Source organism: Ursus arctos, unplaced genomic scaffold, assembly GCF_023065955.2.
Source record: "Ursus arctos isolate Adak ecotype North America unplaced genomic scaffold, UrsArc2.0 scaffold_10, whole genome shotgun sequence".
Taxonomy (NCBI): domain Eukaryota; kingdom Metazoa; phylum Chordata; class Mammalia; order Carnivora; family Ursidae; genus Ursus; species Ursus arctos.
Genome location: NW_026622764.1, coordinates 56662783 through 56686301, shown reverse-complemented (window position 1 = coordinate 56686301; position 23519 = coordinate 56662783). Strand labels below are relative to the sequence as shown.

The following is a 23519-nucleotide window of genomic DNA, read 5'->3' as shown; positions in this document are numbered from 1 at the left end:
CTTGGCTTTACTCTGTAATACTGAAGCCTATAAAATCTAATATAGAGAACTAAAAACAATTTTTACCCATTTTATTGTGTTAAATGCTTTGTATTATGATGAAGTACAGCATTTTGTCATTGTCAGTATTAATTAAAATAGATTAATATTTAATGGCTAACAGAGTCATTGTTGGTCAAATGATTTAACACAAATTGATTGTTTCAGAAAAGTAGTGAAATTATATTAGCAGAGGATAGATTGTATAAAATTTATATGTAGGCATCCCCATGTAATAAAAATTAAAGTGACTTAATCTGAATTTAACTTACAAACGTCCCTTCAACAAATTCTTGAGTGTGTGTGCGTGCAGATTTTAAGGGTAAAATTTTTTTAATGAAATTTCTTTATTGTTGAAAGACCTTTTGAGATGTGTATGTGTGTGCTATATGTATTTGTATATATGTGATATGTATTATATTTGATTTTTATGTTTTATATAAATATATCTTTACATCAATATAGAATCTGTAGATAGATACCGATACAGATCTGTATCTGTAGTGAAGCATATCTACATCTATATATGCCCATGAATCTCTTAAGTGAGTGGATCATCTATATATAGATATCTTGTCAGCTTTACAACCCAGAGTGGTTGGTTTTTTTGAGAGTCTGGAAGCCATCCTGCTGCCATGTAAACACGTTGGAAGATAGCACCCTGTCTCCCCGTCATCGGGGAAATTAACCTCGGTGCTTCTCTCCGAGCTGTAACCATTTGCTTGTCAGAGACCTAAGAGTTTTATTATTCTCTTTATTAGCTGAATAAAGGCAATTAGCTAAAACAAGCGGCTACCTTAGTGGCCAGGTGGGTTCAAAGTGAACTGTGAAGAGTGCATAGCGGAAGGCACGGTCAAGTCCTCTTACAGGGAATGGGTTACCTTTCATCTTGAGAAGACATGTGTGCAATGGACCGTGGCTGCATGGCCATATAAATCAGGTGGGATTTTATCTGTCTTCCTCATGTCTTTTCCACAGATGACCTGTTATGTTGTGCTGTGGATCTGCTTATTGAAAAATTGAACTGCTTTCTTTCTTTTCTGCGTTTTGTGGACTTAACGTCCCCAGCAGCATCCACACAGATCACACAGTTAAGCTGTGAAGGGTACAAACACAAACAAGATTTGAGACATACCCACACGGAGCTTATGTTCTAAAAAGGCAAGAAAGCCTGTACTGCAAGGCAGAGTGAGTACAGAGTGAGTACAGCTGGGGAGAAAGAGAGCCCAGAGCAGCAGGTGGAATGGTGGTTCTGAGGGGCTGGGAGGCAGGGGGATGGGAGGTGTTGGTCAATGGGTACACACTTTCAGTTATGAGAAGACGAAGTCCTGAGGATCCTATGTACAGCCTGGTGACTGTAGTGAACAGTACGGTGCCGAGTACTTGGAATTTGCTGAGAGGAGATCTTACGCACTTTTACCACACACCAAAGCAAAGGGTAACTGTGAGGTGATGATGTGTTAATTAACTTCGTCGTGGTAAATGTTTCACAGTGTAAATATATTTCAAATCATCATGATGTGCACTTCAGATATAGGCAGTTTTGTCAATTATGTCTGAATAAAGCTGGGGGAAACACTGGCAGCAAGGAGAGTGAAGCCGCAGAGGCAGAACAGTCAGGAGTAAGTGGGGCCCCAAGGAAAGGAAGCAGAAGCGACTCCAGAGCACAGAGGCCTTTGAATGCCATCCTAAGGAGTTAAATTTCCCCCCCCAAATCCATAGGCATCCAGGGATTCGTTTGTTTATTCATGCAGTCTCTCCGTGGAATTAGTAGCCTGAATAGGGCTGATCGGTAGGAAGGTGTGTTTGGCACAACGTGCAGGACGGATTGGATTGGGTCTAGCCTGAAGAGGGGACCATTCTGCGTGCTGCCACAGGAGCCAGGTGAGACGTAGTGAGGGTTGGAAAGAGGATATTGGCAGTAAAAGTGGAACAAAGAATGTTGGATATATTTATTTACAAACAGAAAATTGGCAGACTTTGGATGTAGATTTGATGCGAGTGGCAAGGGAAAAAGGAGCCAAGGAAGATTTCAGCTCTTCCCGAGGAGCCTGGCTGGCCATGGTGTCACTAACAAAGAGGAAGAGGAACTGGTTTCAGAGATGCCAAGTGTGACTGGCCAGCAAAGTGGGCCACTGGGGCCACTGGGCAGGCAGTTAGAAACGTTGGTATAGAGCTCAGGAAAGAAACTGAGACTCCAAATGCAGGTTTGGGAGACATCTTCCTAGATGTTACAGTTGAAGCCATGGGCATAGATGAGACTGGAGAGAGAAAAAAGATCAGAGATTCACGTATACCACTTGGAAAATTCCTACATTGTAGAGCAGAAGGAAGGGGAACAGTAAACACACGAGCAAAGGAACAAACTGCAAGAGATTAGAAACCAAAAGAATGCAGTGGCCTTGAAACCAAGAGCAAAGAAGTTTCCAGAAGAGTGTTCAGTAACTTTAGATGCTGCAGAGAGATTAAGGAAAATGAAGACGAACAGTTTACATGACTCCTGCCCCATGTTTGAGACTAACCAGCTAACATCCAACAGTGGTCATCATGTTTTATGTTTAACAAATGTTATTTTTGTGCAATAACATAACTTTAAGGTATGTACTTCTTATTTGTTAAATAGACAAAAGATGCATCAAAGGCAAGGTGGTTGTTTACTGGCATCCAGACACAGTCTCACACACTCACACACTCACACGCCACTACATACACACTCCTGGGTTTCTGTTGTTAGACTGTGTTGTGATAGACAGCCAGCCCATGGCTCCGTGTGCTTTCTCCTCCCATCCAGGATTTCTGTAACCATCTGTACAATGGATTACTATCCTAAGGCATCCAGAAAAAGTCTGGTGAATAGGAGAATTCAAAAATAAGTAGATCATATATAAAACTATGTGAAGGGTACATTTCAGCTGCCTGGTTGCTGAAGTTTTAGGAATTGCTACCCCTATATGAGAATAAAAGTTTATGAAGTAGACAGCGGTCAACTGCGCTGCTAGACGGTCTTCAGCTATTCTCACTTTGGGTATTTTTACTTTGTTTTGAAGTGTCTTAGTCTGTTCGTGCTGCTGTAACAAAAATGCCACAGACTGGTGGCTTAAGCGACATTTATTTCTCATAGTTTCAGAGGCTGGGCAGTCCAAGATCAAGGTGCGAGCAGTGAGAGAGCTCTCTGGGGTTTCTTTGATAACAGCGCCTGTCCCATTCCTGCAATCCTAGCTTCCCAGAGGTCCCGCCTCCTAATACCGTCACATTTGGGGTTAGGATTTCAACATGTAGACTTTAGGGAGGCACAGACATTCAGTTCATAACATGGAATAATGCTGCATTTGTGGGGGAACTATTAATTTGTCACCAGAAAATGTTTTACTTTGTCCTTTTATAAAAATTTGCTGCACATATTAAACTTAATATGGATTCAGGGTCAGTGATTCCCTCCCCCCTGGCTATCTAGCTGGTTTTGTAATAAAAGTTAGGGGGAAGGTAAGACTCACTTGACATAACCTATTTTCCCAGTAAGCTACCAGAGTACATTTATTCAGGGAAGGGAGGCGTAACTGTAGAGTCAATTTGGTCATTCTTATTCTACCATAATGCCTAAGAAGAAATGCAGTCCTGGGAAGCAAGACTAAAGTGGGTGATGAAAATAATAAATTCGTTTCTGGCTGGCTCTGGGTGAGAGCTTACAGAGAGAGCTTTTTTAAGCTGCAGCAAGACTGGCTTTAAAAAAAAAATTCAGAAACGCATTAATCACCGACTTTAGCAAAACTGTGTGAAAAGCTTAAAATAACTTAATAATAACAACTCCTTTCATGCCTGTGCTAAATGTAAGATGCACTTAAGGACTCTCAATTTTTTTTCACATCAACATTCCTAACCACATTTATATTTGTTTTTCAAGGAGAAGTGCAATGTATTTTGAATCAGATGACTCTCGGATAGATTATCGGTCTGATTTTGGTTTGTTTTTTGTTTTTGTAGCTGCTAGGTGAACTGATCCTGGACCGACACAACTTTGCCATTATGACCAAGTACATCAGCAAGCCAGAGAACCTCAAGCTGATGATGAACCTCCTTCGAGATAAAAGCCCCAACATTCAGTTTGAAGCCTTCCATGTCTTTAAGGTAGAGTGTGACGGAAGCGACGTGGGCATTTGTCTTTCCCTTTCCAGTGGCCAACTCCCTGCTGTTTACTCTCCTTTATACTTGAGAGAAAATGAAATAGGCAGTCTTTCCGTTTTGCGTGGCACGGTCGAAATTCTAGAGTTATTTTAATGAATGCCTGTTTGTTTCTAATCCCTATCTCTGAGTGTTTTCATTTTTTCCACTGAGAAAATAGGTGGATACTGTTTCCCAAAAGTTACTAAAATAATCAGCGATAGAGCCAGAATCCAAGTCCCGAGTGTTGGAATTCGAATGCTTTGCTTTCTCCCTTAAGTGTTTCTTTGAGCCTTAAATGAAGAGTTGAAGAAGTACTGGGGTACTGCCCACTCTAATTACTTGTTTAGAAATTTTTTTTTAACTGCATTTTGCTATGAATGGAAACTAGCTTCCCATAACACTGGTTTCTCATATTTTTTCCTTGATGTAAGAGTAACAAAATCCTAGTAACTATAGATAGTATATATATTTTAAGCAGGGTAGGAGAAATCAGTCATCTGTAATCCCTACTTCTAACCAAACTGATGTATTGATTTTAGTACATTTTATTTTCCTATGTACATATTTGAAGGTTTTTTCTGCAGCTGTATTCACATACCCAAAATTGATAACCTAATTTTATCACTTAATGCTTTGCCAGAAGTGAACACTAATTCATTGTTGTTATATATGGGTTTTAGAGCCAGGAGTTATATTGGCATAGTTCATCATTGGGTCTGTTTACTCTAGTTTACTTAAACATTTCTCTGGTTTTTATATTTAGGTTATTTCCATTTTCTTCCTACTGTGAGGAATGCTGCAATGAGCATTTTCTTTTTCCAGCTAGGTTTTTTTTTTTTTTGGTCCCCATATTTAGGACTATTTTCTTAGGATAGATATCTGGAGTAGAATTAAGAGTCAGGAGAGTTCCAAGCTTTTTTTGGGTCTTTATATGTCTGTTCAGTGATTGAATTTATAAATCTGTAAATGGGAGAGACATGGAAGTTTGTAAGTTATGTAATTGTTGCTTTCAGAGGTAAAAAAGAAAAAAATTTAGTGCATCTTTCAGCCACCAGGTCTTTATTGTCCAAAAAGCCCCTACAGCAATTCAAATACTAAACTAATTTATAAATTCCATTCAGTGATGTTCAAAATCCCTACAGGACTTCTCCTGGAACTTGACACACTGATTCTAAAATTTGTGTGGTAGAACAATGGCCTAAGATTAGCTATGGCCACAAAACATAATAGGAAGTATTTAGTCAACTACATCAAAATTCAGAACTTCTGTTCAAAAAGACAGAAAAAGAGGGGCGCCTGGGTGGCACAGCGGTTGGGCGTCTGCCTTCGGCTCAGGACGTGATCCCAGCGTTATGGAATCGAGCCCCACATCAGGCTCTTGCGCTATGAGCCTGCTTCTTCCTCTCCCACTTCCCCTGCTTGTGTTCCCTCTCTCGCTGGCTGTCTCTATCTCTGTTGAATAAATAAAAATCTTTAAAAAAAAAAAGACAGAAAAAGAAAAGTGAAAAGATGGGACAGAATGTGATACATGTAACTGACAAGTCATCTAGAGAAAGAATTCAACAGAAACAGGGGAAGGATTCAAGTTGGTCATTTACAGATGAGGGAACTGGTCAGTAAGTAGGTGAAGATGATCATCTGACTAAGTAACATTGGAAATGGCCATTGAAATATCAATGACGTATCATTTCACGTTCTTCATAATGGTTACAAACCAAACATTGGTAAGGCTGGAGGGCAGTGGAAGCTGTCTATACACTGTAAGTTGGTACAACCACTTTGAAGAGCAATTGAGTAAAATAAAGAACTGAACGTATGCATATCCTTCAATCCTAAAATCTCATCTCTCAGCAATTTTTTTTTTTAAGTAGGCTCCATACCCAGCGTGGAGCCCAACGCAGGGCTTGAACTCACGACCCTGAGATTAAGACCTGAGCTGAGATCAAGAGTCGGGTGCTTAACAGACAGAAGCACCCAGGCGCCCCCTCAGCAATTTTTTGGAGACACTCTTGTACATGTGCACAAGGAATCACATACAAAAATGTCCATCACAACATTGTTTAGAATGGCATAAAATGAGAAAAAAACACAAATGGGCCTCAACAGGAGATGGGGAAAATAAATTATGTTCTATTCATACAGTAGCATGCAGTAATGGGTTAAAATTAATTGAGTTACATAGATCGGTGTGGGTAAACTCCAAACACTGAGTGGAATAAACAAACGTTAGGAAGATGTTATTTATTTGAAGTTTGAAAACATGCAGAACAGCTCTGTATATGGATTCAGACTTACGCAGTTACCGTCTACTAACCTGTATGGGGATGGTACATACTGTATTCAGGATAGCAGTCACCTCGGGGGGAGGAGTAGGGAGGAGGATGGAATCATGAAGAGGTGACCAAAATCTGAAGGTGAGTATGGCGGAAATTTTAGATTTTGATAGAGCACATAGTGGGAACATGAGTCTGATGTTTTGTTGTACTCTGCTCTATGTCAGAATTATTTCATAAAAAATAAGCCCAAATCAGAAGAAACACAAATCGATTGCTGTAGCACTGGAAGATGCCTACACAGTAGAAATGATAGACCCTCTCAAGACCCCTCTGATCCAAGAAATTCTAGAAGGCCGTGTGTCATTTCCTTCAGCTCCATGGAATTATAATATATCATCCTAGATGAGAACAAGCTTCATATAATTTTGTTCAAAAATGCAGTATTATGGAAGTATTCAGTGGGTGGCCAAATAGAAATAACCTACTTCCGTCCTCAGAATTTGGATCATCTAATCATTGGACAGAGTAGGTGCGTTTAAAAAGAGCTGACCACTTGTTTACTTGTATGTGTATGAACTGGGCCTACCCTGTACCCTAACTGTGTCTCCACCACCAAAGTATGAACTGAATTGTTCACTTGCCAAATACAATATTTTGTTATTTAGAAAAAGTAACAGCTGAGTCCTAGAGGTTTTTTTCACAGTTCTGTATTGATAGTTTTCCCCCCAAAAAAAGCACCTTCCATAAGGTGCAGGAAATGTGGAACATCCTGCTAAAAATGTCTTTGCCAGATTATTTTCATTAGCTTGTTGGTAAATTCAGGGAACTGAATGAGATGCCATTTCACATTTTTTTCCGCTGTGGACAAGCAGGATGGTGTGGTGGGAAAGTGCTGCATGGAAGCCAAGAGACCTGGGTCTTCGTTCTGGCCTAGTTGCCACCAGTGACTTTGGGCAAATCCGCCTGGATCTCTTTCCTCACTTGTAAAATGTAAGAGTTAAATGCAAGTCAGGAGTCTAGTTCTAAGATACTAGCTTCTGGAGACCTGTCTCTGTGGTCCTGGCTTTCCCAGAGATGTGCCCGATATGAACTTAGGTATCAGCTATGAGCCGAACCCCCTTTCCTCTCCCTGTTACTTCCTTCATAGCAAAGGCCATGATGCCACTTCTCACCAAACCATAACAGGGATGGGGTGGTCTGTACCTTTTGGGTCACCTCTTAGAACTGCTCGAACTCCGACATGGCCAGTGACCAAAATGTTCCCGAGTGTGCTCCTCCGTCACTCAGATCCTAGCAGTTGGCTGCTATCGCTGTTTCCACGAAAACAAGAAGCTCCACCCTCACCCTTTCCAAAATACAACGTCCAGTTGGACAATTCACCTAAAAAAAGGATACAGAACAAGAAATACCCTAGCTGAGAATCATTTCCATGTGGTCTTACCGAAAAGAATGCAGAATTACAGATTAATTTGGTGAAAGCCTAACCATCAATTACCCACCTCCTTAAGGACCTGTTTTTTTTAGCAGGCCAACAACTCCAGTCTCGACATACCAAATCTAAGTCTACTGATGGAGAAAACAATTGAGCCAGATAAACCTAGGAATCCGCTACGAGCTGATGTAATATTAATAATTTTTCTAAAAATGTTAACAGTACAGCAAAAAAGTGTTTATATCAGCTTAATGTTTCATCAGCTACTCTGAACAGTGCGGAGCGCTCAAGGGTAGCGTGCCTTCGTCTGAACTCATTGTGCCCGTTGTGCTTATTTCATGTGTGGCAGAGGAGAAAAAGTGAAAAGCTGTAATTAAGACTTCATCTCTCGTTGCTACTTTTTAAGATACTTACTTTAAAAATCCATTAAGTAATCAAGTCTCTGTTTATAGAAAGGTTTCTAATGGGTGTTTGTGACCAACGTCAGCAACGTCGCCGAGAAGTACATAAATATACAACTCACGGCTCAGTTTGATAATCCTGGTGCTGAGTATTTATGATATTATTGCCTAGTTTAAAAAATACAAGAAAATTAATACTAGTAATATTCATAATAGGAAATGTGACTACTCTTAGAATAAGACATTTTAAAAAGTGGCTTTTCCATGTAATTTTGGAATAAATACATAGTTTCCTATGTAATTTCCACAGTCGTGCATAATTTATAGATCCCAAAAACTTGGATTCCAAAGTGCCAGAGCAGTTGTCAGAACAAAAATGTCTGTTATTATAGCCCTGACTATACTTTAAATGGTGATTGGCTCGCTTAATGTAAGAAGAGCTGTAAATATTAAAAACATATTACGTGCGAAAACAGCTCACAAACCACCATGTACAGAAGGCAAGCCCAGTTTTGTCTAAAATATATTTGCGTGTAGCTATATGCACAGAAAAAAATGCATAAAAAAGGTTATACACCAGATATTCACAGTGGTTATCTTTGGGTGGAGGAATTATTTAGAGATTTTTTTTCTTTCTTCTTTGTGTCTCTTTTTTCTCCGTTTTCCTGGTTTTCCACGTGTCACTTTCCTAATCAGGGTGATGCTAAGGATGGGGGCAGTGAGGAGGAGGCTCTCAGGAGATCCTGGAGATGTTTAGAGCACCCTGAACTCCCCCCCTGCTCTCCTCCTCCACTCTCACTTCCTTCCCAGGGTTTCTGTCCCTCCCTGCCGAGGTGGCGGGGCTCAGTCTTGTCCGGTCATGGGCTCATTGGCGCTCACAGACATCAGCCAGCTTGCAGAGGCAGGGATCCGGTCCTTTCTTAAACTGGAAAAAAATTACTATCTCTGATCATTACTAGCCAGAATTGTGTCAGAATATTCTAAACACGACATTGCTCAAGTCTGTGTTCATTTGAGAGGGTGAGCCTTTAGAATGAAAGGGCCTTATTTTATACTTCAGTGGAATGAAATTTTGCTTTGAGTTACTTCCATGTAACTGTCAGGGGAGCCCCAGTTTCAAATCCACATACAAAGCATTCTAGGCTTGCAGCATGCAAAGCAGAAAACGAGCCTTCCAATGCCTTGTCTAGTGCAAGTCCCTCTTGACAAAATGGAATTTGAATGAAATGAATGAAGGTGTGTGTAAGACACACGTTTTTTTTTATCCTTCATAAAAAGCATTCAGGTTTAAACAGACAGCAAAAGTATTCTTAGTTTTCTAAGTTAAAAATATTTGAGTTGTGGTCATGATATTTGCCTTTCTCTAACCATGCTTGAGAACTCCATAAATCACTTTTCTGAAATATGTGTAAATTAAGGGGTACAGCCAATAAGACCACACTGTAAAAAGAGAAGCCACAGCTGGCTCCATTTGTTTAACTTGTTTGGGGATGATTTGAAAATAGCATTTAAAAAAAAAATGGGTCCAGCAGAGAGAGAACCAAGAAACTCCCTATACTGGACATAATATTCAGAAGATTTGGTTCACCGTACCGTGATTTAGTGCGTTCCTTCTGGTGCTGGTTCACCTCCAGCCTTCACTGGGGCCGTCGGGCCCCCCACCCCGGAGGGAGTCGTGCACTGGTGACTCGGCCGCCTCGAATCAGCAGCTCCCTTCAGAGGCAGCAGCGTTCAGGAGCCATAAAGAATTAAAATAGGGAAAATTGCAAAACTGGAAAACAAATGTAACATTTTTTAGGTGTACCGTGTGGGGATTCAGTGTAGTTAGTCCAGTGATGCCTGACTGCAAACTCTTCTACATTTGACATTTATTTTGGATTGAAACAGAGAGGCTTCATTTGTCCAATATATTTAATTTTTTTTTAGAAAGAAAAACTGTTACGAGTTATTTATGGAGTTACCGCAAAATGCCAGACAATTTCTACCTAAAACATGACAGCAGCTCCCTTGTAAACAAATGGTAACCACAGGAACCACGTCCTTGGCTTCGGCGTGTGATTTTCTGACACACTACTAATGGCTATGATATAAAGGTCAGGCATTCTATGTCACAATGTAAACCACTCAGCAGTCCTTTTTAAAATATATGTAAGTAACAATTTTACTTTATTGTAGTAACCTAAACCTTGCCATTCTAACCAATTTAAAGTGTACTGTTCAGTGGCATTTAGCATTTTTACAGTGTTGCACGACTGTCATCATTATCTAGTTCTGGAACATTTTCCTCACCCCAAAAGGAAACCCTGTTCCCACTAGGCAGTTACTCCTCATTTCCCCACAGCCCTAGCCCTTGGCATCTCCTAATCTGCCTTTTGGTCTCAATGGATTTGCCTCGTCTGGAAATTTCACATAAATAGAATTATACTGTATGGCCTTTTGAGTCTGCTTTCTTTCATTACCATGTTTTTAAGGTTCATCCGCGTTGTAGTACGATCAGTATTTCATTCAGTTTTATGGCTGAATAGAATTCCATTGCATGGTTATGCCACAATTTGTCAGTTGATGGACTTTTGGCTGTTGTGAACAGTGCTGCTAGGAACATCTGTATGCAAGTTCTTATTTGAACAGAGTTTTTCAGTTCCTTTGATATATACTTCGGAATGGAATTTTCAGTCTTACAGTAATTAAATGTGTAACTTATGGAGGTGCTGCCAAACTGTTTACCATAGGGGGTGCACCATTTTACATTCCCGCCAGCACTGTACGGGGTTCCAGTTTCTCCCCTTCTTACCAATACATGTTTTCAGGGTTTTTATCGTAGCCGTCCTCGTGCGTGTGAAATGATACTCCAGTGTGGCTTTGATTCGCATTCCCCCAATGACTAACGATGTTGAGCATTTTCTCATGTACTTATTGGCCATTTATATATCTTCTCTGGAGAAACGTCTGTTCGAGTCCTTTGCCCATTTAAAAAAAGCCTTGTTATTTTGTCGTTGTTGAATTGTAAGGGGTCTTTATATATTCTGGATACTAGACATTGATCATACATATTATGCACAAGTATTTTCTCCCATGCTGTATGTTGTCTTTTTACTCTCTTGATAATGTCCTTTGATACACAAAAGTTTTACATTTCGATGTTCAGTTTCTCTGTTTTTTCTTTTGTTGCTCATGCTTTTGGTGTCATAGCTCAGAAACCTTATGCCAAATCCAATGTCATGAAGATAGATCCCTATATTTTTCTTAAAAAGTTTTATTAGCTCTTATATTAAGGCCTTTGATTGATTTTGAGTTAATTTTTGTTCACAGTGTGAGGTAGGGGCTCAACTTCATTCTCTTGTCAAATACTTTTTCTGCTTCAATTGAAGTGATTATGTGGCTTTTCTTCAGTGTATTAATGTGGTGTATTAGTTGCCTGGAGCTGCCATAACTACGTGCCATAGACGGAATGGCTCAAGACAACAGCAGTGTATTGTCTCACAGCTCTGGAGACTAGAAATCCAAGATCAAGGTGTCAGCAGGGGTGGGTCCTTTTGCAGAGATTCACCGGATAATCTGTTCTGTGCTTGTCTCCTAGCTTCCTGTGATTGCCAGCGATCCCGGGCATTCCTTAGCTTACAGATGCCTAACTGCAATGTCTGTCTTCATCTTGACATGGTTTCTTCCTCTGTGGATCCTTTGTCCTAATTTTCTTCTTCTTATAAGGATACTGATCATAGGATTAGGACCCACCCTCATCCAGTATGACCTCATCTGGATTTGATTATGTCTGTAATGAGGTCACATTTATAAGTACCGAGGGTTAGGACTTAAACATTCATATTTTGAGGGGACACAGTTCAACCCCATACATGTGGTTTATTACATTGATTGATTTTATTATGTTGAACCTCCTTTATATTTCTAGCATAAATTCCACTTGTTGATGGCATGTAATTCTTCTAATATGATGCTAGACTCAGGTTGCTTGTATCTTATGGAGGAGTTTTACATCTTTATTCATAAAGGATACTGGTCTGTAGTTTTCTTGTGATACCTTTGTCTGGCTTTGCCATCAGGGTAAGGCCAGCCTCATAGAGTGAATTAGGAAGTGTTCCCTTCTCTTCTATTTTTTTGGGAAGAATTTGAAATAGACTGGTGTTAATTCTTCCTTAAAAGTTTGTAGAATTTACCAGTGAAGTCATTTGGTCCTGGGCTTTTCTTTGTTGGGAGGTTTTTGATTACCAATTCAATCCCTTTATAGAAATTTTTAAAAAAATCATTAAGAGAACACTATGAATAATTGTAGTGTAATCTAACCAACAAATTAGATAACGTAAATGAAATGGACAAATCCCTAGGAACTTGCAAACTACCAAACTGATTCAAGAAGAAATAGAAAAATCTGATTCATGGACTAGCTTGCATGTTACACAATAAACCCAGAAATCTAATGTTACGTTCACCTCCTTTGAACCTCCACAACCTTTCCTTCCCCTCTCATAGGGCCTTAACGTCTTTGTGTATTTTTTTCTTTCTTCATGATTGCTGGGCTGGAGAAACCTTGAGGGCTCAACATTGTAGCCTCCACTTATCCCCATAACTGATCCTTGTCCATAGTGTGTTTAGAGCATGCACTGTTGGAAGTGTGGGACCGGGCAGGGCGTCTGGTGGTAAAGCACCCAGCCCTTCGGAGGAGTGAGGCACCCAAAACATGAAACCATGAAGCTGTATAGGAGTCACATACTTTTACGGGTACTCTCATGTCGTCATGTATGTACCATCTAACTTAGAAGTATGTCCATTGAGAAATATTACACCAGTCAGTATAATAGTTTTGAGCTATTGTGTCCTATTATTATGGTCATTGCTGTCTTTTATAGTACAGCTGAGTCACTAGTCTAGGACTGTGGTTTCAACAGGAGTGCACGTAAGAATCTTTGTGGAACTTTATAAAAATACAGAATGCTACACCTCCACCCCAGATCTGCTGAGTTGGAGTCTCTGGGAGGTGGAGCCTGGGAAATTATAGATTTTAAAGCTCCACATACATAGGGAAAGAATGTCATTGGTGACCTCCAGGGAGGGAAGGTGAGAGGGGAACTTTTCACCTTTGTCTTTTTTGAATTTTTTAGCCAGATGAATATATTACTTGTTCACACACCAAATTATATTTAAAAAGCACATGTGAATACATGTTTATATTTATTACATATATATGTCGTAGGAGGAAAAGGATAAAAACATGCTTGGGGATGGAAGCACACTGCTCAAGGGGGTGGGGGACAGATGGAAAGTGAGAGTCTGCATCTATTTGTATTGTTTTATTCCTTTAAAAAGAGATTTGAAGTAAAATGGCAAAATCTGCTCAAGTTGTTGGTGAGTATATTGGTGTCTGTTATGTTCTTTTCTCTTGGAAAGATTATATCGTTAAGAACATATAAACATTTAAGACATTTAAAAGCAAAACAAAGTAAAAGTAAAAACTGTTCCCAGACAGCTCTGATGAGCGCCCGGCTAGCTCTCCAGAACACGGCTCTGGATGGGGAATTACAGATTGCCCTCACCAGGGAAGCATGCTCTGGGGCTCCTACATTTTACCAACACAAGTAGCACGGGGACCCCGAGTCGGGTCTGTGTTGTCCCTAATGTGTGTTTCCTGTCTGAGGTGTTGGTTTCTGTATACGTTTCAGGTGTTCGTGGCCAGTCCTCACAAAACACAGCCTATTGTGGAGATTCTGCTAAAAAATCAACCCAAACTCATTGAGTTTCTGAGCAGCTTCCAAAAGGAAAGGACAGACGATGAGCAGTTCAGCGATGAGAAGAACTACCTGATCAAACAGATCCGGGACTTGAAGAAAACCACCCCTTGACCGTCTCAGCCACCCTCCCCACAGTCACCGGCTCATTTGCTCAGTTTGTACAGAAAGTGTCATTTCAAAAAGTAATTGTTCTTGGGAAGGCTTTGGAGGAGGTGCCTGGATTTTCTCAACTCATTGGTCAGGGGAGATGGAATATAAACATTTGAATGAGAAATGATTAACCTAGAGTAACGTATTCATTTGAATCAAGTCTGTGATGATTTATGTGAAATCAGAGCCACTGCATTAGACACTGATAAAAACAGTTTTAACCCTTTGTTGACAAAAAGCAGCAGGGCCGTGGGCTTGGAGGCCCGAGCCCTGGGTCAGTCACCACAGGCCACCGAGTCGAAGCCCAAATGACGGGCATCACTGAGCCCTCAAAGTCAAGTTCTCCGAGGAGAACTGGGGGTGAGGGCAAGAGGCGCAAAACCATTCCACCTGTCTGCACTTGGACATGCGGATTTCTCACGGCGCTGAAAACTCTGACGAAATAAGGTCCATGTTTTCAGTTGTCACACATCTTTGTTCCCTGCCCATTTTAACCATAGCTAACTTCCTAGGGAAGCGCAGCCCTCTCTCCGCTCACTGTCCCGCTCACTGTCCCAAGCTCCGTCCCAGGTCCCAGCGGCTCGCCTCAGCACCCCACTCCTGGCGCACCCCCTGCAGCCTGCAGCCAGGGTAGCTGGGAACCAGCTCGGCCAAAGTAGGACGGGTCAGCAGGGGTCACGGGGACATAGGGGACCCGCGGGTATGACCTGCTCACTTGAGAACTTGGAACAGATAGTGAAGGACCACAGCTTTAGCAGTAGGTACTGCTGTTTCACTCTCACTTCTGGAGCGTTAGGGAATGTTTGGAATATTTCATTCCTAATTGTCACAATGGGAAAATTCTTTTGTGGTGAAAGTGTGTTTTAGAATAGGAACCATTGCATTGGGATGCCTCACATGTACAAAACCATGGGTCCAGTGGGTTAGCCCGCTTTTATAAATAAGGGAACACTGCCATTGGAAGGGCAAATGATTAAATGTGTGAAAAAATTCTCAAAGGACTAAAAGTTATCTTTTCAGTTTATTTTCTAATTAGCTGCCACTCTAATTTCCCATCAAAGCTTTCAGCGAAAAGGTAGAAAACCTACAAAAATGTGGTCTCAAGTATTCTCTTGCGTACTAGTATGATTAAGGACTTAATTTATGTTCTTTAAAAAAGGTATTGGACCAAAAACAACAAAAAAGGTTATGGTTTGTTCTCAGACATCAAGTATATAAAATGAAATTTTAAAGCTGTATTTACAAGACATTAGGGGTATAATGATTAATCTGTATTTTTTCATAATTCTGTTTCCAAATCGTGCATTGTGGCCTTCCGTAAGGACCCTTACTTTGTACCATACTGTGCGCCGTGTTCTTCAGCCAGGTCTTTCTCCACCAGAGAGGGAAGGACGCCTCTCCAGGGGTCCTTCTCCAGGATCAGTGCCCTCTGTAGATTTTGTATCTGGAGAATTAGCTGGCAGGCTTCCCCAGCTCTCGGTAGGGCCAGCGTGGACTCCCGAGGCAGACGGAGTGGGACCCGCGGGACCCCTAGTAGCATCTCTGGCCGACGCCAGTGTGGAGGGTCAGCCCGCAGCCCACTGATGACCTTCATTCTTTCGTCACTGAAATCAGATTATTTTTATAACATTTCCTGACAGTCCAGAGTCTCTTAGAATTTGACTTTTCTGGTTTTGCTTATTTGATTAAAAGAGAAGACTGTAAATGTTAAAAAAGAGAGAGAAGGCTCAGTAACCACTGGAAGTTGATTTGGTTGCTAACACTGTTCCACAACATCTTAGGACACGTGTTTCCATTTGGAAAGCAAGGCCTTGTTATAATTCTTTTTTGATAAATCAAACATTTTATTTCCTCTAGGCTTGAATTAGTTGCTCACTAGCAAGTCCTTCTTCTAGTTCAGTACCCGTCAAATAGAAAACTGGAGCTAAGAGGCAATGAATGAAGTAGCTGGGGTTTTGTGTGATACAAATTTGTAAATTATTACTGGGGAAGGGGGGAGCAAGATGCTCACAGTCAAAATATGTTTGCACAAAATTCGCTGTAAATATTGTGAGAATTGAACTTTGAGAAGGTCCTATTTAATAAACTATTTCAAAACACATTTAAATAAAGACTGACTAAATAAAAAGGCGCACACACTCCGTAGTCAGTTTTGTTCCTTTGCATGTGGCTGGTCTGTGCTCCCGTCCCCACTCCAAACAGGGAGCGCCCAGGGGGAGGGTGGGCTGGCCTTTGGGGGGGTGCTTGGGCCGCCCAGAGGCCCCAGACCATCTCCCCGCACCTGCACTTAGCTCACTCCACAACGCGGTTGCTGTCTGGTTGTCCAAGTGAGGCTGTCACTGCCGGGGCCCCACCTGCCTGGTACCAAATACACACATCAGAGCCAGAGGCGCTCCCATTTTATATCTGAGGAAACTGAGGCTCTGAGCAGTTTAACTCCCATGCTGTCCAGACAGCATGGACTAGACCTGGGATACAAACCCACGGTGGCCTGAAGCCAAACTCTCTTCCTCCTCCCTCGTTCATCCTCCCGACTGGGAACAGGGGAGGTCCAGGGTGTCAGGAAGTACTCCGTGCCCTTCCCCACTGCAGCCCCGGGAGGCTCCTGGGGGATCGGTCCCAGAATGAGCCAGCAGGGAATGAGCTCATGATGTTCTTGGACGAGGCTCTTGGCTAAAGCCAGATATCGGCCAAATGTTAGGATTACCCCTGGAGGAAAGGCCGAGGGGCACATGGCCCTTGTGCAGCATTTCTCAACTGCCAGCCTCCACCTCATCCTTGGCGGCTCTGGGGCCGCATATACGCCAAGGAAGAGCGGGTGAGCTTTTGAAAGCCTCTGTGACTGGCCAAAATGGTTTGTGTGATACAAAGCTGCTTGGAGCCATACTGCAGTCTGGAAAGTACACAAGACCTGGAAGAGATCGTAATAATGTAATAGAAAATGAAATTGGAAAGTCGCTACAATTTTTTTAATGTGAAAAGATAAATGTTTCAAAGTCGATTCACAGATCTTTCTAGTCTACTTATATTAGAGGAAATTTTTATAGTTTTATATATTTTTATATCTTTTACTTTTTTCCTTTGTTTTCTCCAAAACACTATGTTTGGCATGAGATCACCAACTTTTTGTTCATGCTCTTTCAGGAAGGTTTTGGATACCGTAGTGGGGCCTGCAGTTGGACAAAGGTCTGAAACCTATAAAGCTAGATGTGGTCTTCCTAAGAAGATTGGAAAGAGTGAAGATGGATGTGAACAAGGACATAGTTTTGTTTTTGAACTATGAAAAGTGCTTGTGTGTCACTACCATAATGAAGCAAAGGAAATCAGCGCGATAAGCCTGGCTGGCACAAGGCCTCCATCTCCACTTCACAGAGAACACCGAATTACAGAAAGGTTAAGGAACTTGCTCCAGATCAGACAGCCAGCTGCAGAGCCAGGATTTAGGGAAAGGTCTGACCCCAAAGGTCGTATCTTTGGAAACCAGGATGCATACCCAGGCAGCCTCCCTCCCGGCCGACCTGCTCTTCAGCTCTCTACCCCAGGAGAGGCAGACCCTTCCCTCATCATGGCCCCCAAGGAAAAGAGAGAATCCTGAATTTCAGGGCTCAAGGATAACTCAGTAGGAAGACTTCAAAACCTAGATTCATTGAAGGAGGTCAAATTTGTTCTCTTTGGCTGTTTCATGTTTGGAAGATCAAATTAGACCTATAGGATAGGGAACTCAATCTTGAATTTCTCCGCCATTTTGAGCAATCCCTTGTCTCTACACCAGTATTCATTTCAGACTGTAATTCTGTACCTGCTTTTCTTTTCCTGGCTGGCTTTTTCAGGTGGACATAATGTTGGCTTAGATTTCCTGATAGGAGTGGTTGCTGCCCCGTCAGCCATTCTTCCATCTCACATTCATCCGTGGCCCGGTGCCACACGACTGCCAAGAGGCTGCAGTCTGATGGCCGCCCATCTGATTCCTGTCAGGATCTCCTAGTTCCTCCCATGGAGGGAAGTGTATGATGACCAACACTGTAAAATAAAGTCACAAAACCACATAAAAATTTACAAGCCCATTACCATCAATTCAATACTGATTGTAGATTAATCACTGCACTGTGAGCCATCTATATTACTTTAAAAAGCTGTGATCATGGGGGATCTTTAGGGGAACATGTTGTAATACATTAATTTGTCCTTTGGGGAAGTTGGAAAACGAGTTCCCTTAGTTTTAGTCCCAAAATTTAAAGCCCAAAGCAAGGACATCTGGGTGGCTCAGTCGGTTAAGCATCTGCCTTTGTTTAGCTCAGGTCATGATCCCAGGGTACTGGGATCGAGTTCTGCATCGGGCTCCCTGCTCAGCACGGAGCCTGCTTCTCTCTCTGCCTGCCACTCCCCCTGCTTGTACACTCTCTCTCTGACAAATAAATAAAATTTTTAAACATGAGAGACTATGGACTCTGAGAAACAAACTGAGGGCTTCAGAGGGGAGGGGGGTGGGGGAATGGGATAGACTGGTGATGGGTAGTAAGGAGGGCACCTATAGCATGGTGCACTGGGTGTTATACGCAACTAATGAATCATCGAACTTTACATCGGAAACCGGGGATGTACTGTATGGTGACTAACATAATAAAAAATCATTAAAAAAAATCTTTAAAAATAAATAAAGCCCAAAGCAACTAAAATATTTATTTATTCAATCACTTGTTGACTCCTTTAACCCAACATCCATTGATCTAACTCTCCTTACCTTTAGGGGTTGATCAGGGAACAACCACGGAGTGACACACCCACATTGCCAGACTGAAAAGACCTTGCACACTGTCCCTGAGTCTGCAGGGAACGCAAGGCAGGCAAAGCTCTGGACTCCTCCACGTTCCAGAATTCGTCTGACCTCAGGACAGCACAGTTGACAGTGGAGCTCTCCAGGCTGAACCCAGACACAGAGAAGCTGAGGAGGAGGTGCAGGGGGATGTCCCCCAGCCCCCACAGCAAGGTGCGCCGCAACAGCCACTGCGCGGACCTTCCCGGCGTAAACATGGCTGCCACGTGGCTTCCCCTTGCAACCCCGACAACTTGCCCTTGAGACCAGCGCACATTCTTTAGTCCTGGAAACATGTTTCAGCTTCAATAAATCGGCCACGGCAAGCCCACCACTGGGGGAACGGTCTCCACCTCTTCTTACTGTCCTTTCTCTCTCAAAGACCTCTATTTTCCCCTCTTAAATGGCAGGAGAGGTTTGCACAGACTCAGTGGAAGCCCACGGGGTGGGGGTGGCCACCCCTGGACTGAATTCCAGCTCCACTACTGGCTGTGGGATGCTGATAATCGCTGAGCTTCAGTTTCCTGCCCAAAAAGTGAGGCGAAAAAGACGACGTGCCTCACAGGGTGGCTCTGAAGTGAAGGCCCTCACGAACGTCGGCGTCTGCGAGGACCGGCACGGGACGTGCTCCCCTGTTGGCTCCCTCCGCCACCCCGGGGGCTCGCTGCGGGCGGCAGAGGGAATTCGGGGTGCGCGCTCCAGGCGGAGGCAGCCGCAGCGGCACGGCATGTGGCGTGGTCAGAGAGTGACGAGGCGTGTGCCCTGCACATGGTGTGCGGACACGCGGAGGGGGCGGGGAGGGGAGTCTTGAAAGCCACCCTAAGGGTTTAATACCATCATCAAGGCAGCTGTTGCTGACTTAGCGCCTGCTTTGCGTCGGCCCTGCTCTAGATGCTTCATGAGTACTAAACTCAGTCCTCAGAACCCCTGTAGGAGGCACGTGCTCGTTATCCTGATTTTGCAGATGCAGAAACAGAGACACGGAGAGGGTCCCTTGCCCAAGATCGTACAGTGAGCACATGACTAAGCAGGATTCAAACCCAGAACCCAGAGGCAGGAGCTGCAGAACTTGTGAGACATCCAGGACTTAATATTGACCACACCTAGTGCTGTCCGATTTCTAGAAGGTAAGGGTGAGGAAGAGGGTGCCTCACAGGCCCATGGCTGTGGCAACGTGCCCAACCAAGAGGCAGAGTCGCGTGAGAGATGGTGAGGGGAGCTCTGGACAGTTCGGTGTGGAGACTTCCCCAAGAGGAGACGTCCAGGCAGCGGGTGGACAAATGAGTCTGGAGCTCAAGAAAGGTATTGAGTAAGGGAGAGGCGGGGCTAGGTGATCAGGCTCACAGAAATTCCCAAAATGCGGAGGTGTAAGGGAACCAGAGATAAGGGAACAAACCAGACCACCCTGCCCTGGGCATCAGAGGGGGGTCTTTTTTTTTATGACAGTCACCTGTGACCAACAAAGAAAACCAGACCCCAAAGAAGTAAGCCATTAAAGATGTTTCACCAGCCCTTACTCAAACAAAGATGTCACAAGAATGTCAAGGCCGGAAGTTCCCTGGTCAACTCTAAATAAGCGACTGCCAGTGGAGGCCCACGTTGGCAGCCCAGTCGGGACCCCTCTCACTCCTGAGAGCTTTTTCCGTATCTTTGCTTACTAAAATTATCGCTTTACTCCCTCTCCTTTGTCCGCGAGATTCACTCTTGGACTGTGTGAGACAGGAGCCTCGCTCTCCTGCCTCCGTACGGGCCAGTCACTCCGGTCTGGAGGGGGGTTCCTGAAGTCTGCGTGAAGAGGAAGCCGTCCACTCCTTGGTGTAGTTCGGGCCTCAGAACCCACCCAGTCCTTCACCCAGTTTTCGTATGTATTCGGACGTTGTCTGTAGCCGTCTCCTACTTGAAGGCTTTCTCCTCCCTGAAGGCAGAGGCTCAGGGGGAAACCGCCATCTTCCTCCACTGCAGCCTCCTCCTCTGTTCAATGAGGGCTGAGGGCTGCTGGGGCCGCCCCACCACCCCGAGGTCCCTGCTGCCCGACAGCCTGATGTTCTTTCTAGCTGTCCGCCAGACCCACCCATGGCAACACCCATCCGAGTCTGTCTCGTGCAGTAAGCTCTGTTGGCCAGAGCTGGTCACGAAGAGGCTACGTATTCCTCCCGTTACCCTAAACACCAGCTGACATACCTTGGAAAAAATACCACTGAGACAAAAAAGTGGTTGGCCTCCGGCCAGGCCTCACTGTTTCCCCAGCCCCCGCCCTCAAGAGGCCCCGGCCAGGACCCCAGCTTCAGGAGCAGAGGCGAGGCCCTAACTGCAGACTGCTGTTCCTGCTGCGGGGAAGGCGCCTCTGCCTGGTTCGGGCACTGAGCGCGACATTCACGTGGCGGCGACCTGGCCCTGCGGCAAGAATGAGACTCTGCTGCCCAGGGTGTGGGAGGAAGGGGGAGGGCGTGTCTGCCCTTCACCTTGACTGGGGACATTTCTGAGCGAGTGGCTGTTTTCAGTTGTCAGTTTGCTGTGCCTGTCCGCATCCCAGTAGCCCGCAGCCTAAGCAGCCAGGAAACTGGCAGCTAGAGGAGGGGGGCCAGGAAGGGAGGGCCCTTTTCACACTGTCGCTGTCAGGAAAGGCTCAGCATCTGGCCCTGGCCTTGTGGCAGGGAGCTAGGGTCTGCTCTGAGCTGCCTGTGGGGAGGTGGTGAAGAGCGGGTGGGCTGCCTCACTGGAGTGGATCTCCCCGTGTCCCTGCAGTTCCTTCTCTCCCGGGCATCAGGGAGGAGCCTGTGAGTCAACTCACTGTAGAAAGGTCTTCCAGGATGCCCCGAGGCTGGGCCTGTGCAGTTCTCCAATGCAAGCAGGCACAGAGCGCCCTCCCCCAGGCAAAACCCTCCCCACTGTCAGCCCTTCTCTCCCTCCCCGCTCCAGGGAAGGGGGTCAGAAACAGGTGAGACTGTGACCACTGCCTCAACTGGGGGCCAGCAACAAGTTTTTGGTCTGACCCCATTCAGCGGCTACTTGGTCCTTTCCTATTCGTCGTAAAGTTTATCTTATTACCCCTACGTTCATTATAAAACATTTAGGAGATAACGGAAACAAAAAGTAAATAATTAAATTAACACATAATTCACAATGCAGGGCAACAGCTGTCAGCCACACTATCATTTCAGCCTTTTTGGATGCGTAACTTTTGTTTACAAAAACACTATCATGATATGCAACGTAAGAGACAAATTTAAAAAATGGGCAAAGGACTTGAATACATATTTCTCCAAAGAAGATAGACAACTGGCTAGTAAGTACATGCAAAGATTGTCAACATCACTCATCAGGGAAATGCAGATCAAAGCCATAATGAGACACCACTTCACACCCACTAGAATGGCTAGAAGTAAAAAGTCCAATAATAACAGGTGTTGGCGAGGACATGGAGAAACCAGAACCCTCACACACTGCTGGTAGAAATGTAAAATGGTGTCGCTGTTGTGGGAGAGAATCTGGCAGTTTCTTAAGTGATTAAACACAGCTTTCATATGACCCAGCAATTTCACTCTTAGGTATATACCCGTATATATAGATGTATATATAGAGGTATATATAGGTATATACCCATATATATAGAGAGATGGAAACATTTGTGCACACAGAAACTTGCACGCAAATGTCTGTAATAGCCAACAGTTCGAAACAACCCAAATGTCCATCAGCTGACAAAATGAATAAACAACATGTGGGATACCACACAATAAACCATTATTCAACCACAAAAACAAATGAAGGACTGGTACCTGCCACAACATGGACGAACCTTGACAACACTATGTTAACCAAAAGAAGTCAGACATAAAAGATCACACTATATGATTCCATATGATTCCACTCATTAAATCTAAAGAGACAGAAGGACAAGTGGTTACATGAGCAGAGGGCAGGGGGAGGGTTACCGGGACATATGCTAAAGACAGCATTTCTTTTTGAGGTGATGAAAGTGTTCCAAAATGGACTCTGGTGATGACTGCACATATCTTTTTTTTTTTTTTAAAAGATTTTATTTATTTATTCGACAGAGATAGAGACAGCCAGCGAGAGAGGGAACACAAGCAGGGGGAGTGGGAGAGGAAGAAGCAGGCTCACAGCGGAGGAGCCTGATATGGGGCTCGATCCCATAACGCTGGGATCACGCCCTGAGCCGAAGGCAGACACTTAACCGCTGTGCCACCCAGGCGCCCCTGCACATATCTTTAATATACCTAAAAATCACTCTACTGTACATTTTAAAGAGTGAATTGTATGTGAAGTACCTCAACAAAGCTATTAAATTTAAAAATAGAATCAATGATAGATAATTTTGCAGCCTGTTTTTGTTACTTATTAGCTCATGAATGCATACATTATCTCATAAAGTTCTTCATTTTTACTGGCTGTGTAGTATCCCATTGCGGAATTTACCAGACCAATCTCCACTTGGTTCCAGAATATCATTTTTACAAATCATACCACAATGAATATCACTAT

At 43.5% G+C, this 23519-nt stretch overlaps 1 protein-coding gene across 16 annotated transcripts in view; it reads left to right on the top strand.

The window, feature by feature from the left end:
- CAB39L (calcium binding protein 39 like) overlaps positions 1-16338 on the top strand; it is a 112281-nt gene extending 95943 nt beyond the window's left edge. For all 16 annotated transcript variants that reach the window (XM_048215478.2, XM_048215483.2, XM_048215475.2 and 13 more), the window contains 2 exons: positions 4021-4164; positions 13982-16338. In XM_048215478.2, the coding sequence (XP_048071435.1) occupies positions 4021-4164; positions 13982-14161 (324 nt within the window). In that variant the 3' untranslated portion in view covers positions 14162-16338. The remainder of the gene's footprint in view (positions 1-4020; positions 4165-13981) is intronic.
- The last annotated feature ends 7181 nt before the right edge of the window (positions 16339-23519 follow it).